The 15999-nt window shown below is 51.7% G+C and overlaps 1 protein-coding gene across 1 annotated transcript; it reads left to right on the top strand.

Annotated features, from left to right (window-relative positions):
- TMEM59L (transmembrane protein 59-like) lies at positions 1 to 4530 on the top strand. Its single transcript, XM_014545760.1, has 7 exons — positions 1 to 757; positions 845 to 948; positions 2090 to 2242; positions 2786 to 2888; positions 3295 to 3412; positions 3506 to 3623; positions 3883 to 4530. Exons 2-7 carry the CDS (start codon positions 871 to 873, stop codon positions 4009 to 4011), a joined length of 699 nt encoding a protein of 232 aa, XP_014401246.1. The 5' UTR covers positions 1 to 757; positions 845 to 870; the 3' UTR covers positions 4012 to 4530.
- The last annotated feature ends 11469 nt before the right edge of the window (positions 4531 to 15999 follow it).

Genomic DNA, 15999 nt, shown 5'->3' with positions numbered 1-15999 from the left:
CGGGGGCGGGGAGGGCGAGGACTGAGGAGGATCCTAATGCCACCTGACGGGCTCTGGTTACACTGCTGCGCAAGGACCTGGGGCGCCCAGCCTGCACCTCCCTCAGGCCAGACAGGGCTCCTCCTCCTCGCCCACCCAAGCAGCTTTCATATGCTCCTCCCTCACCCGCTCAGAGCCACCAGCCCCCACTTGTACCTCTCCCCCTCCCCTCCCCCCGCAAAGCTGGATCCCGATTTTCCCAGGTCTGGAGGGTGACAGAGCCTTTTCTGAGCACCCCCTCCCCTTTCTCAGGACGGAGAATCCTCCTCAATCGCCCCTCTCCTCCCTGGAGCCTTTAGGGGCCCATTTCCCTCCACGTTCCCTAGTTTTCTAACGTTTCCCCGAAACCAGCGTCCTCCATTGTCCATCTTCCTCCCGAAGCCCCGTTTCCTTTTTGTGCTCCTCAGAGCGAAGAGCCCCCACTAATATTTTCAGCCTCATCCTAATCTCCCTAGGTTTGAGGAAGGAGAACCAAATCTTACACCTCCTCCTCTGAGTGCTTCCAGTGCCCACCTCCTCCTGTTTCTCCCTCTGGCCTGAGCCCTGTGTTCCCCTTCCCAGGAGAAGCCGGAGCAGGAGGACCCCTCCAAGTCCCAGAATGAATATGACAGGGCCGTCTCCATCAGTGCTTGTGAGCGAGGCTGCCGCCTCTTCTCCATCTGCCGGTTTGTGGCCAGGAGCTCCAAACCCAATGCCACCCAAGCTGAGTGTGAAGCAGGTGAGGGCTGGCTGGGTGGGCCAGGGTGGGGAGAGATGGCCCGGGAAGATTGCTCCCAGTCACCCCCTCCTGTTCCTGCTCCTGCAGCCTGTGTGGAGGCCTACGTGAAGGAGATGGAGCAGCAGGCCTGTATCGAGGGCTGCTGGAGCCAGAACCCTGAGCTGGAGCCTGAGCCGGAGACCATGCAGAAGGTGGGCACCCTCCCACCTGCCACCCTGTACTTATACCCCCTTCTTCCTACCAAAATCCACACTCATGACCGGAGTCTCCCAGGCTCTCTGATCCATTCTGGGCCTACTGGGTATCCTCGATCAAGCATATCATGTCTCAAGTCTCAGTTGTCATCTCTGTCCCCCCTCAGCCCCCCCCATTGCAAGAAGTAAATAATAGAAAATAGCCACCATTTATCAAGCACTTATCTTGGTCCAGATCTGACCTCAGCCTGTCCCAAATTCTTCATGCTGCCTGGAGGTACCAGGGACAATGTCATGCCCAAGGAATCCAAGGTCACACCGAGCTGTGCAGAGGTGGCACCTAAAGCCAGTGCCACCAGGGCTAATAATTATTCCCTCAACTAGGTCATCTTCCGTGCCACCAGAGCTCACTTTATCGAGCACCCACTGCATGCCAGGTGTTGATCTAAGCACTTTTCTAGTGGTGAACAGGTGGCCACTGTCATCTGGGGGGGGGAGTGGGCTCAGAACTGAGGTTCAGGGAGAAGCAACCTTGCAAGCACACACACAGTGCCCTCCCTTCCTCACCACCCTGGGGAGAAATAATAACTGCTCACTTATTAATAACTGCTCCCTCACAGTCATGAGTGAATCTAGGCACTGCAGCATCAGAGGAAACCGAGGCACAGGAAACAATTCATTATAGCCAGAGACCCATGGGCTGGGATTTCACAGAAAGCCCTTCTTCCCCCATTTTCCTCCACCCGCTCCAGCCTTTCACTATTCATAAAAGACAGCACTATCATTCCTTCCTATTCTGAGTTCTCTCCTGATGCCACCAAGAGAAGAAGAATGATGGTGGCAAAATTTTTAATAATAGCAGCTATTATATATTAGGCACTAGGGCTGTGCCGTTGTCTAGTTAAAATCTTGTAGCGACCACCTGAGGGGAGAGAATCATTCCCATTCTCGGGCTCAGAGAGAGCAATCTATTTCCCCCAGGGCACCCAGCCAATGAAATGCAGCAGAGATCTGTGTTTCCCCTATGAAGCCCTGTTGCCCCAAACCATTTAGTGAATTCCAATCACAGTGGACTCACCCAGCTCCCTTCCCGTTGGTCAGTGCCCTGCCTTAGTCACATTCTGTGCCTTCTCGGCAGAAAAAGGTCCTGGAAGCTCCGAGCAGGGCCCTTTCGCTCCTGGACTTGTTTTCCACCCTCTGCAATGACCTTGTCAACTCAGCCCAGGGCTTCGTCTCCTCCACCTGGACATACTACCTGCAGACTGACAATGGGAAGGTGGTGGTGTTCCAGGTGAGGAGCCTGGCAGGGGCCACACAGATCAGGGTGAGAAGGTGGGATACAATCATTCTGTGTCATGAGATACAAAGTCTACAGCTGATGCTTCAGGCACAGCTGGATCCAGGAGTTCAGTGTCTCACTTTACCACTTGATTCTACTTTCCTTTGTGGTGGCTTTATTCCCAGGCAAGCAGTTTACTCCTGATAGCAGGACGGATACTTAAGGCTCTAAATTACAACTTCTCTGGAGTTTTAATTAAGCAGGGTTTTACACTGATTGACCCCACCTCTCAGCCAAACCCTGTGATTCACTTGTCTTGGCCTGGATTATGTTCTTCAGGAGCTGGAGGCTGGGTTCAAGACAGATTGAGGGGCTCACAGTAGCAGGGTACAACATCCCTGACATCATAGCCCCACAGAAGACTGTCCTTCCTACACCCAGTGGGACTAGGTGCCAGCTGGGCATGGGACAATGTGGGGCACAGGAAGGTGCTTCCCAGAACTGAGGTGGTGCCTTTGGAAAGACCTTCTCTGTGCTGTCTTATTCTTGGTCCAGACCCAGCCCATGGTAGAGAACCTAGGGCATGAGGGGGCCCGTCTGCAGCGAGTGGAGGTGACCTGGAGAGGATCTCATCCTGAGGCCTTGGAGGTACACGTAGGTAAGGTCTGAGCCGCGGCCAGTGTTCCTTCCGTGGGTAGCTCCACTGCCATAAGGAGTCCTGTTGGCAAATGAACCCTCTAGGACTGGGATTTCTGTCTCAACTCCTGGGGTTCCATGGTCTGCTTAGCAGGGTCCCATAATCCATCTCCCAGGGTATCCTGGTCTGTTTCCTAGGGTTTCCTGGTCCGTCTCCCAGGGTTTCATGGTCCATCTCCCAGGGTTACATGGTCCATCTCCCAGGGTTTCCTGGTCCGTCTCCCAGGGTTTCATGGTCCATCTCCCAGGGTTCAGATCTGTTCCAGGATTCCATGACCTCCAGGTCCTGACCTCCTTTCTCCTCTCAGTGGCTGTTGTGGCCTCTAAGGGAAGGCCTGGCAGCCACTGAGGAACAACCTGTCTCTCAGACCCTTTAGGCCCCTTGGACAAGGTAAGGAAGGCCAAGATCCGAGTCAGGACCAGCAGCAAGGTCAAGGTGGAGTCTGATGAGCTGCAGGACAATGACTTCCTCAGCTGCATGTCCCGGTGGGTGGCAGGACCCTGGGGTGGGATTGGGGCCGGAGGGGAGGGTTCCCAGACCCCACTAGGGTCACTGAGTGTACCTGCCGTGTTGCGTAGGCGCTCGGGGCTTCCTCGCTGGATCCTGGCCTGTTGCCTCTTCCTCTCTGTGCTGGTGATGCTGTGGCTCAGTTGTTCCACTCTGGTGACTGCTCCTGGCCAGCACCTCAAGTTCCAGGTAGGTGGGGCCAGTGGGTGGGCCTGGAGGAGGGGGAGGGGAGAGTTGCTCCATAGTTCGGGATGGGGTTACCCTCTCTCCATGGAGGCAGGACCCTTTGACTTGCTGTGTGATGTGGGGCAAGTTTCTTCCCCCCCTTGTTAAATGGAGGGAAGAACGCCCCCCCCCGTCCTTAGTCAGAGTGACCTGAGATCAGGGGTGGGAAGGAGCCTTGCAGGGTGGGGCTCCTTAGCCTGCCCTCCCTCCTCTTCCCTTACAGCCCCTGACCCTGGAACAACACAAGGGCTACATGGTAGAGCCAGACTGGCCTCTGTATCCTCCCCCGTCGCACGCCTATGGGGACAGCCCCCCACCCTACAAGCTGAAGCTGGACCCGACCAAGCTGTAGGCCACCCTTGAACCACGTACAGCCAGGGGCAGGGGAAGCTCCATCCTCACTGCCCTGCGCCCAGGGGTCCAGGCCACGGTGGGACCATCCTTGGGCTCCTGCACCCCCAAATCCTCTCTCCCTGGTCCCATCCCTCACCCCTCTGGATCCTGGGGTTGCCATGCTGCCACTTGGGGGGCGGGGGTCTGGCGTTTGTTCCTCCCTGGGCCTCCTTTCCCTGGTGCCTGCTGCTTTTTGTTTTCTATTGTGTAGCTTCATGGGTATCGAACCCACGTTCTGTGTCGCCTTCCTCCTTCCTCCTCTCTCGCCTGGAGAGGGTGCATTTCTGAAGCCTCAGAGGAACCAATCGTCTTGTGCTAGGGCTCCCCCCTGTTTCCCCACCTCACCTCTGGAGATCCAGCCCCATGGGAGGAGACCCTCTCAGGAGGAGCTGTGGACAGCTCCCTGCTGGGAGGGTGGGTGACTACGGCTGGAGTTGCAGCATGGGGATCAGGAGGAATAAACCATGTCCATAAACGATGTCTTGAGCCAAGCTTGCTTCTGTTTGTCTTGGAAGAGTGGCCTGAGCATGGCCGTGACCTCTGCCCATCAGGCCCTTTCTGAGATGGGGGAAGCCCTGGGAACTCCCTGTGGCTCGTGTGCCCCTAGAGGTTGATTCACTTGGGCTCTCTGCCTTCTGCTAGAGTCAGCCATGGTGGTGGGAGGGGACGGGGGTGACAGGACCAACAGGAGATGGGAAGAAGGAGGAGAAGTTGGTGTTTCTTTCCACATGTCCCTCCCTTCACCCACCTCCATCAAGTGAGCCTTCAGCCTGGGCGTGGTAACAGCTCCCCTGGCTGCTTGTCCTGCACACTGAACCTCTTGTGTCAGTTACCCAACCTTGCCCACACCTTTGCAAAGAACCCCTTCATTACAGTGCTCCTGGATCTTCCATTCTCAGTGTCTCCTGCTGCTGCTAGGACCCTGCCTGACACCATGAGCATCAGGATTCAACATAGAGGCAATTTAGGCCCCCAGGTGTCATTCTGGGCCCGATTTGTGGTTTCAGGGCCGCCCCTGGGAACGTTGCCAGGAAATGAGACCTGGCCAGAGATAAGAAGTGGAAGCAGGCCAGCCCTGCCCAGTAGAACTTTCTGTGATGACAGAAACGTTCCGCCTGCACCACCCCCAGCCACATGGTGTTACAGAGCCCTGCAGTATAAGCTAGGTGGCTGAAGAACAGTATTTTTCATTTTCTTCAGTTTGAGTTGATACATATTTAAGGTTTTTCCTCTGTTTTTTTGTGGTGATAAAATATATAACTCACATAGAATTTTAACCAGTATTGAAGCATACAAATCAGTGGGATTAGACTCATCCACAGCGCTGTGCAAACATCCCTACTGTCAATTGAAATGGCTACCAGAACTGCTTAGCCCAACTGGGAGGGCCCCTAGTGGTCCTTTCTCCTACATCTCCACCCTGTCCTCTTCATCCCAATGGCTCCAGACACCTGGTGGCCCCTGATTCTTACCTATCCTCACTCCACCTTATCCCATCAGCAGGACCTGTCCCCTTGGCTTCCAGCCCACATGCTTTTCTATCACCATGGAAACCACTTGAGGTCCAAGCTACCACCTCCTCTCTGAGCTCCCTGCTTCTCCTCCAGCCACCTTCCAGCTCCATGCAGCAGCTGGGGAGCTGTCAGAATTATACAAATCCAAACCCAGACATCACCTCTTTTCTGGGTTTACTGCTGCCATGAGGAGCCCAAACATGTACCAACATGACCCCCCTACCCCCGCCCCAATCTGGCTCCATTAACATTAACCATTTCCGGCCCTGGCCTGGTAGCTCAGTTAGTTAGAGTGTTGTCCCGATACGCCAAGGTTGCAGGTTCGATCTCCCACCAGGGCACAGACAAGAAGCAACCAATGAATGAATAAATAAGTGGAATAACAAATGGATGTCTTCCTCCCTCCTCTTCCTCCTCCTTTTCCTCCTCCTCCTCCTCTTCCTCTTCCTTCTTCCTCTTCTTTCTTCCCCTCCTCCTCCTTCTCCTTCTCTCTCAAATCAATAAATAAATTTAAAAAAAAACACATTAACCACTTCTACAGAGACTGCCTGCTTCTCACTCACTATGCTCCAGCCTACTATGTTCCTTCCAACCCCAAGGCCTTTGCACATGCATTTCCTTCTTCCAGGAATACCCTTGCAGCCTGGCTCTGCCCAAATTCTTAACTAAATATACTCCTCAGCAGAAGACATCCCAGCCGTCCCAGACTGGGCTAGCATTCCCTGTTATACCCATGCTTAGTTCCCTATCAATCTCCCTGTGCTTCACATAGTAATTATTAAACAATTATAATTATTAAATAGTAATTACTTCAACATTGGTACAACATAATTTTATAAACTCCATGAAGACATCTTCCATGGGTCTCATAGACCAGTGGTCGGCAAACTGTGGCTTGCGAGCCACATGCGGCTCTTTGGCCCCTTGAGTGTGGCTCTTCCTAAGCCTTAGGAGTACCCTAATTAAGTTAATAACAATGTACCTACCTATATATTTTAAGTTTAAAAAAGGTGGCTCTCAAAAGAAATTTCAATCATTGTACTGTTGATATTTGGCTCTGTTGACTAATGAGTTTGCCGACCACTGTCATAGACGATGGCGCATGGAGCAGGGGATCAGTATGTGTGCTTGGGTTTCTCCTTGTTTCCATCTCAGACCCCAGAAGCAGCCTCACCCCGTCAAGTCCATCCCCTATTTGGGGTCAGACCATGTCCCTTCCCTACGGACTCCCATGACTTCCTCTTGCTCTCAGACATCACCTAATTCCCTCTTAAGGGCTTTCAATACTTGCCAACTGGCAGGCACCTCTCCTGCTGTGTCCCTCCCATCTTTTAGTCGATCAACAAAATGGGCTCTGTCCTCACTGTTCCTTGCAGTAACATCAATGGTCCAGCTTCTGGGCCTTTGTTACAGCAGCGGCTCATTCCATTGAGAATGCTATCATGGACTTGGTAGGAACCTACCTGGTACCTGTCACCCTCTTCTTCCCTTTTAATAGAACTCTGGTTTGCTTTGACCAAACCTATGTGGCTCAGGGGAAGTTGAGCAGCATGACCCAAGCCTCCTCTAGTATTGGTGGGATTTCTTGGGAGTGTGACATGCCCTGTTAACTGGAGTTGCTGAGCTGGGAAGATATGCCTGTCTGGAGCTACCAAGGGTCATATGTCACCAAATGACAGAGCCTTCCAGACAGATGGAGAGAGACTGTCTTCATGACATTGCTGGAAGTCCTGGATCAAGCTGTGCCTGAAGCCCACACTGCCTCTTGATTTGTGGCTTATGTCAGTTTGCATTGAGCTTCTTGGAACTCAAAAGTTGTGACTGATCTCTGAATCTTTTTTCTACCTTCTCTCTCTCAAGATTGTGTTTTGTTTGTTTGCTGCTGTGTGTCTAGTGCAGCCGTGGGCAAACTACGGCCCGCGGGCCGGATCCGGCCCGTTTGAAATGAATAAAACTAAAAAAAAAAAAGACTGTACCCTTTTATGTAATGATGTTTACTTTGAATTTATATTAGTTCACACAAACACTCCATCCATGCTTTTGTTCCGGCCCTCCGGTCCAGTTTAAGAACCCATTGTGGCCCTCGAGTCAAAAAGTTTGCCCACCCCTGGTCTAGTGTATCAATTCTTAAAAAAAATTTTTTTAAACCTCATCTGAGGATATGTTTATTGATTTTTAGAGAGAGGAAAGGAGAAAGAGAGAGAGACATCGATCGGTTACCTCCCATATGCACCCCGATGGAGGATTGGACCTCGACCCAAGTATGTGCCCTTGACCAGGAATTGAACCCATGACCCTTTGGTGTGCAGACTGATGCTCTAATCACTGAACCACACAGGCCAGGGCTCTAGTATATTAAATCTCAAAGCTCTGGTGACCAGCCCAAGGCTGGGCCAAGAGTGAATGCCTCGTAGATGTGGAATTAATAATGCTAGGTGGTGAGGGTAGAAACCATGAGTGCTGTGGATGTGTGGAAAGGGGGACAAGTCCCTTCCAGGAAGGTGATGTGATGGCTGCCTGGAAGAGGTGGCAGCTAACTTGGGCTTTGAGGATGGATAGCATCTGGGGAGAAGGGAGGTATGTCCCAGGTGCATGAGTGTGTGTTGGAGGTGTGTGTGTTCCAAGAAAAGTAATCCCTGCTCACATCACCTGCCCTGAGGGCTTCACTGGGAGAGGGGCCCGAGTGCCACGCAAAGGGCTTTGGGTCCCTTTTGGGGTTACAGGAGAGAGAGGGCCTTTGCTTCCATCTGGGGCTCCTTTCAGGGGTGAGGGCTAGCAGAGGTGACCTTGTGAGGAGCCCTGACTCACCACAACTCCCTAAGCCTCAGGGTTCTTCTCTGTTCTCCCAGTTCTTCCAGGCATCTTGGCCCTTCCTCCACCTTCCTGCTGTACCCAATGCAGACCTGATGGATGGTGGGTGGTGGGTGGTGGCTGGCATCATGGCAGTAGTGCTCATGTGTCCTCATAACACAGGGTTGTCATGGCAACCGGCTGTCCTGTTTTCCTGGAAACAGGCTTGAGTACTGGGCCCTGGGAGGTAATCTGCTGAGGAAGGGAGGGAGGCAGTGAGGTGTCCCTGTAATACTCACCCAACGTCTGCAGGGAAGGATGGGGACTCATGTTTTTTGTTTTTTTTTTAATTGATTTTTTACAGAGAGGAGGGGAGAGGGATAGAGAGTTAGAAACATCGATGAGAGAGAAACATTGATCAGCTGCCTCCTGCACACTCCCCAGTGGGTATGTGCCCGCAACCAAGGTACATGCCCTTGACCAGAATCGAACCTGGGACCTTTCAATCCACAGGCCGATGCTCTATCCACTGAGCCAAACCGGTTAGGGCAGGGGACTCATGTCTTTATCTTCTGTTTATGTGTGGGAGGTGCAAGTTAGGCCCCCCTGGGGGCTACACAAGGTCCTGCTCAAGGCCAGGCATCAACCCAATAGGGACGCTGAGGCCTCCAGGGGTCCTGTGTCATGTGACTCTGCCCATCACCCACTTCACACCCAGTCCTACCAGACTCTGCAGGGCTCCTGGCACTCTCCCTCCTCAAGGTCCCCAAACAGGCTGTCCCCCCTTTTCCTGGAAGGCTCTGCTATCTTCCTGGCCAAGTCTTCAGCTTGAATGTCCCCCCCTGCCCTCCTGGCTCAGCCTGGCCCCCCTAAGTAACTATGCCCCAACTCAAGCCTCTATCATGTTGACAATTATATTATTGCTTCTTTGCTTGTGTGATGATTGGTTTAATAAATGTTCCCTCTGCCAGATGTGACGCGCGAGCAGTCTCAGTCACAGCTGTGTCCCACACTCCAGGAGGCTGCTCTCAATACATCTTTGTCAGCACTCTCCCTCCTTGCTCCAAGCTTTGCCCATGTCACCCCAGCCAATGTGGCTTCTTGTCTCTATCTCTTAGGCTCTTTCTGGCATCAGCTTAGGGGCCTACACATTACTTCCACCTGAAACGTTCTGGAACATTCTGGGCCCTTCCACAACACAATGTTTTGGAATGTTCTGGAACATCCTAGAATATTCTGTCCCCTGCTTTTATTCTGTCACCTCCTTAAAGAAGCTGTCCCTAACCTATGGCTAATGTAGTCCCTCTCCCCTTGGTGACTCTCAGCCCATTGACTTCATGGCTGTTATCACCACCAGGAAAGGCCTTGGTCATTGATCAGTTTGTGTGTCTCAGATTGTCTTTTCCATTAGAATATACATGCCCTAACCGATTTGGCTCAGTGGATAGAGCATCGGCCTGTGGATTGAAAGGTCCCAGGTTTGATTCTGGTCAAGGGCATGTACCTTGGTTGTGGGCACATCCCCAGTAGGGAGTGTGCAGGAGGCAGCTGATCGATGTTTCTCTCTCATCGATGTTTCTAACTCTCTACCCCTCTCTCTTCCTCTCTGTAAAAAATCAATAAAAAAAAATATATTTTTAAAAAGAATATACAGTAAAAATGGGTATATATTGCTGTTTGTGAATCAGCCCTGGTGGGTGTTGCTCAGTGGTTAGAGTGTTGGCCCGCACACCATAGAGTCACGGGTTCGATTCCAAGTCAAGGGCACATACCTGGGTTGCAGGTTCAATCCTGGCCCTGGTCAGGGCGCATACCGGAGGCAATCAATTGATGTGTCTCTCTCATATCGATGTTTCTCTCTCTACCCCCACCCCCAGCTTCCTCACTCTCTCCCTTCCACTCTCTCTAAAAATCAATGGAAAAAATATCCTTGGGTGAGGATTAAAAAAACAAAACAAAGAATAAAAAAAGAATATACATTCCAGAATATTCTGGAACATAAGGGCAGGGATCTTGCCTGACATGCTTACAGCCCAGCACCTGGCGCTGGAGGGAAGCAGTAGGAGACCAGGAGATGGTGGTGAGCTCCAGGGTAGGATGGCTCTGACATTGTCCTGATGGGGCCTTGGGCAAATTACTTCCTCTGAGCCTTTAACTCTGAGTCTCCAGGTCTTTCTTTTTCGTAGAAGTGTAACTCACAAACAGCAATATACACCCATTTTTACTGTATAGAGCCATGAATGTTTACACTCCTGTGACCCACATACAGAGCACCCCAAGCTCCTGTGGGTCCCTCATGACCCTTTCCAGTTAGTCACCCCCCAGAGGCATCCCCAGGTCTTACCTCTATCACCTTGGCTCCATCTGGCCTCTTTTATTTTTGCTTTTGTAAAAAATAAACTGGCTTTAATGAAGCAAAATTTACATTCAATAATGCAACCACTTTAAGCACTCAGTGAGTTTTGACATATATAACCCCCCTTTCCTGTTGCTACATAACCCCCCCCTTTCCTGTTGCCTACATAATCAAGAAATAGACATTTCCATCACTTCAAGGCCTCGTGCCCCTTTGTGGGTTAGTGCCTTCCCTCCCTGATGATCCACACCAAGTGGTCCCTGTCCCAACTTGTCACCATAGATTAGCGTGGCCTGTCTGTGAACTTCACACAAATGGATTTATACAGTGTGTCCTCTTTACGCCTGCTTCTTTCACTTAATGTCAGCAAGATTCACTTGTGGGATGCACGTGGCACTGGTTTGTTCTTTTTCCTTGCTGCATAGTATTCCATTATGTGAATATGTCACTGTTTGTTTATTCACAGACCTGTTGGTGGACCCTTAGGATGTTTCCAGTTTAGGGCTGTTATGACCATTTCTGTTCACATCTTTGGTGAAACCACATCTTCCTTTCCTTTGGATAAAGACCTGTAGTAGGTTGAGTGGTGTCCCCACCCTCTTCATTTTATGTCCACCTAAAACCTCAGCATGTGACCTTGTTTGGAAATAGGCTCTTTGGCCCTAGCTGGTTTGGCTCAGTGGGTAGAGTGTCGGCCTGTGGACTGAACGGTCCCAGGTTTGATGCCGGTCAAGGGCACATGCCTGGGTTGCGGGCTCCATCCCCAGTAGCCGGTGTGCAGGAAGCAGCTGATCAATGATTCTCTCATCATTGATGTTTCTCTCTCTCTCCCCCTCTTCCTTCCTCTCTGAAATCAATAAAAAAGTTTTTTTTTAAAAGAAATAGCGTCTTTGCAGCTCCTTTCACTTGTCTTTGGGCACATACCTCGGAGTGAAATGGCTGGGTCACAGGGTAGCTCCATAAGGAACTTTTGGAGGAACTGTCATCCATTTCCTTTTCCTGCTTATCATCTGACCTCCCCTGGAATGTCAACTTCCCAAGGGGCAGGGACTTTGTTTTCTTCCTGGTTCAGAGCCCTGGACAGCACCTGGCACATTATGTAAATACATAGTGCAGGAACGAATCATTGTGACTCTTGACTCTTAGATTCTCTGGATCTCAGTTTCCACACCTCTGAAATCGGAATGAACTTAATCCTTCCCTCAGGAAGAATTAGTCTCCGTTCCTCCAAAAAGGCTCTGAGCCAGATACTCAAATGTCCACAGCATGTGCACCGTGGGCCACTAATTGGCCCTGAGAAAAGAATGACCAGTTCTGCATTCCTTCCTGGATGGTGAAGAAGGTCAAATGCAGAGGGCGAAGGGTTCCTGCAGTCACACAGCAAGGGCTTCGGGCTCTGGGCCCTTAGGGAGTAGACTGTATGGGAGGCTGCATCAGAGGCCGCTCTTGGGGACCCCCACCTCAGTTGGGGTGTTGGGGGAAGATGACAGTCCACAGCCAGATAGAGTTAGGATTACTGCCTAGAGATGAGCCAAACCTGGGAGGACCTCGTGCGAGGTGGGCAAAGCAGGTTCCAGTGATTTATTACCAGGGAGAGTGGGCTTTCAGGGAGAAGTGGATCTCAGCAGCCCCCACTACTGCACTATTCATAGCGTAATGGCTGATATGGACCAAGTGCTGCAAGAGGACCTTTAGGGCCTCCAGGGTCTCTTCCTCCGAGCCAGGGGTCCTGGTAGCTCCCCAGGCCCAAAGCCACACGTATCTGGCAGAGGCCAGCCTCAAACCAGATCCACATTCTTGAATGCTGACTCACACCCTCCTAGCCTCAGTTTCCTCATCTGTAAAATTGACATATACCCCCAGAGAATTGAAATTGTGTGTTTAAACAAATACATGTGCACACATGTTCACAGCGCACTATTCACAGTAGCCATCCCACTCCGTCTGGGGCCAATCCAAGTGTCCATCAATGGGTGAATGAATAAAAAAAATGGAATATTAGTTATGAAAAGGAGTGAAGCACTGACACATGCTACAACGTGAATGAACCTCATAAATATTATGCTGAATCAAATAAGCCAGAATTGGTAAGCCCATAGGGACAGAAAACGGATTACTAGTTACTAGGGACGGGGGGAGTAGAAATGGAGAGTGAGTGCTACTGGGGACAGGATCTCCTTTGGGGATGATAGAAGTGTTTTAGAACTAGATAGACGTGATGGTTGCATGACGTCACGAATGCAATAAATGCCATTGAATTGTATACTTTACAATGGTAAATTTTATGGTATGAGAATTATATCTCGATTTTAAAAAGTAGTGCTGGGGCGCGGAGAGTGGGTATGGGGGAGAAGGGAAGTGCCGTCAGCTGGCATGGACTCAGGGCTACTAACTGAGCTGCTCTGAGCACAGTATGTTGTTTATTTCATCCTGGTCTCTGTGCTCTGCCCTTCAGGGTCATTTTAAATATGGGAAAACTGTCCTGGATGGTGTGGCTCAGTGGATCAATGTCGACCCATGAACCAGGATGTCAGGGTTCGATTTCATACCTGTGTTTCGGGCTGAATCCCCAATAAGGGTCATGCAGGAGGCAGCAGATTGATGATTCCCTCTCATCATTAATGTTTCTCTCTCTCCCTCTCTCTTCCTCTCTCTGAAATCAATAAAAAATATTTTTTAAAAAGTTAAAAAAAATAGCTAGAGCAACCTGTCCAAGCCGCATGTCTCCTAAGAAGTGGATGCAGAACTCAGGGTGATAATAGTGAGTATTCATTAGATGTTGACCTGTCTAGTTTATTTATTTATTATTTTTTGTTTTTTGGTTAATCCTCACCCGAGGGTATTTTGTCCATTGATTTCCAGAGAGAGTGGAATGGAGTGAGGGAGGGAGAGGGAGAGAGAGAGAGAGAGAGAGAGAGAGAGAAACATCAATTGATTGGTTGCCTCCTGCACAAGTCCAGACTGACTGGGGTGGATATGAACCTGCAACCCAGGTATATGCCCTTGACTTGGAATTGAACCTGTGACCCTATGCTCTAACCACTGAGTCACTGAGTAACACCAGCCAGGATGACCTGTCTAGTTTATAAAGAAGCAAAACTAAGCACTGGGAGCTCGCTCCAAGGCCACTCAGTGGTGAAGGGCAGATAGGTGGAGGAGGCCCCAGCATGAGGTTGTAGGAAACAGGCATCCTCTACCCTCCAAACCTCAGTTTCCTCCTCTGTAACACCTCAGGGTTACTAGAAGGCTTCTGAGCTCTGACCTGGGGCCGTGAGTCCCACAGCTGATCCAGAGCAGGGGAGCAGATGGCAAGGCCCCTGCCTCTGAGCGAGCCGTGTCAGCTGCGGGCCAGATGGTGGCTAGGCCTCAGGACGCTGTCTGCTGTGTCCCCGCTTGTGGGGTCTGCCAGATCACAGGTCATCATCATTGGATGAGGCTGTGCAGTAACCTTTGGTGTCCCTCCAGGTTCCCTACCTGCCTGTGCCCCATCTCAGGTGTGGCAGGCAGTCGTGCTAGGCCAAGAACCTTGGCCTCCTCTGCCTCACCCCACATCCCATCTGTTGCATCTCCTATTGGCACCACCTGCAAAGTACCTCCTGACTAGGACCACCTTCCAGCCCTTCTCTGCCATTACCCTGGCACAAGTCCTATAATTTGTCCTAGAACACTGTCCCTTATTCAAGATGTTGCCCCCTACTGTCAGGTTGGTTACATCCCCTCTGCTGACAAGCCCCTCTCCTCGTTTTATGTAGGAAAATGCCTCCACAGTGATCCACGAGCTCTCCATGACCTACTGCACCCCTCTCCTTCACTTTTCCCTGCCAGGCAACACTCCAGGTACACCCCTGCCTCAGGTTCTTTGTACTGGCTGTCCTGTGACGTGCACTCTTGGAGTACCTAGTGTGACCACAGCACTGTGCGTCTGCAGCATGCCCTGCATGTGCACACAGCCAGGGGCCCAGTGATCTTGGGCTGTCTGTCTGACATGTGGGTTGAATCTGGGTGTTTATGAAGTGTGTGTGCATATGGATGCCATTGACTGCAGCCGTATGTTTGGCGGGTGTGTGAGCTGTAGGTCTCAGCTGAGCAGGGTTTGATGCCTGCATGTGGTTCATCTGGAACAAAGGCTTGAGTGGCTGCCGACCACAGTCAGGAGAGCGTGTGTGTGTGTGTGTGTGTGTGTGTGTGTGTGTGTGCAGAGATTGCTGGGAATGCACGTTGCTCATGCACGCACTCAACATTGAGCACTTATTGTGTGCTGGAGAGGTCAGCAGGGCTCTTTCGCACCTGGTATCTGTCAACTTGAAGTGTCAATTCCTGAGCATTTTACACAAACGATCGATTGAACACCTATTATATACTTGACCCTCTGCCGGATATGGATTAGTTGGGTCTGGTTCTACCTACAGTAGGTTCTATCTACTCAAGAGGCCCCTTGCTGTCTCCTCTGTCATGTCCACCCTCTTCTCTGAGCGCTGACTGCAGGGAGGGCTCTAAGCCCCATCTGGACCCCTGGGTCTTGCTCGCTGCACAAAAGATGGTTTTCCGACTCAGAGAGTGAAAGAATAAATGGGCTCAAGGCTGGAGAGAACATCCTGGGAGTCTGAACCTTGCCAGGGCGGAGTTTCTAGACTATCCAAGGGGTGGGAGTAGAGGTGCCCTCAATAGCTCTAGGAGCTTTACGGAGGAGGCCCTATTGGCTCAAACATGGGCTGGAAGTTCGACACCTGGGCACAGGGTGAGAGTTCCCGTGTTAGAGGGAGGTCTTGGAGAGGGAGTGACTCTGGAGGGGATGGGTGGTTCTCAGGGCTCGGGGTCCAATTTCCCAAGCCCCACCTCCCATTAGGCTCCATCCCTTGCCCTTTCCGTAGCAGACCCTGTCCCAGACCTGCTGCACCTCACGGTCCAGACAGCCCCGCTCCACCCGCTTCTCTCTGGTCCCACCCTCGCCGATCGCCACGCCTTTATCCCCCCCCACCCTGCAACCGTCTTTTAGGCTCCGCCCCATCCCAGACCAGGCCCCGCCTCTCTGTGGACTGAGCCTTGCCCCTCGCCCCCAGACCACGCCCCTCGCCCCAGGCCCCGCCTCTCCTCTACTCAGGAGCGCAAGCCTTCTGCCCTCGCCGCCCCGCCCATCTTCAGACCACGCCCACCCTGGAGACCACGCCCACTCCCTGGAGACCACGCCCTCTCCGACACGCCCGGCCCCCTTCATCGCTCAGGTCCTGCCCTTGCGGAGCATGCCCCGCCCCCCGATCCCCAAGTCGCAGTTTTCTGGACAGGCTCT

Source organism: Myotis brandtii, unplaced genomic scaffold (genome assembly GCF_000412655.1).
Source record: "Myotis brandtii unplaced genomic scaffold, ASM41265v1 scaffold421, whole genome shotgun sequence".
Lineage (NCBI taxonomy): Eukaryota > Metazoa > Chordata > Mammalia > Chiroptera > Vespertilionidae > Myotis > Myotis brandtii.
Note: the sequence above shows the minus strand (reverse complement) of the source record. Positions and strands in the feature narration are given on the sequence as shown.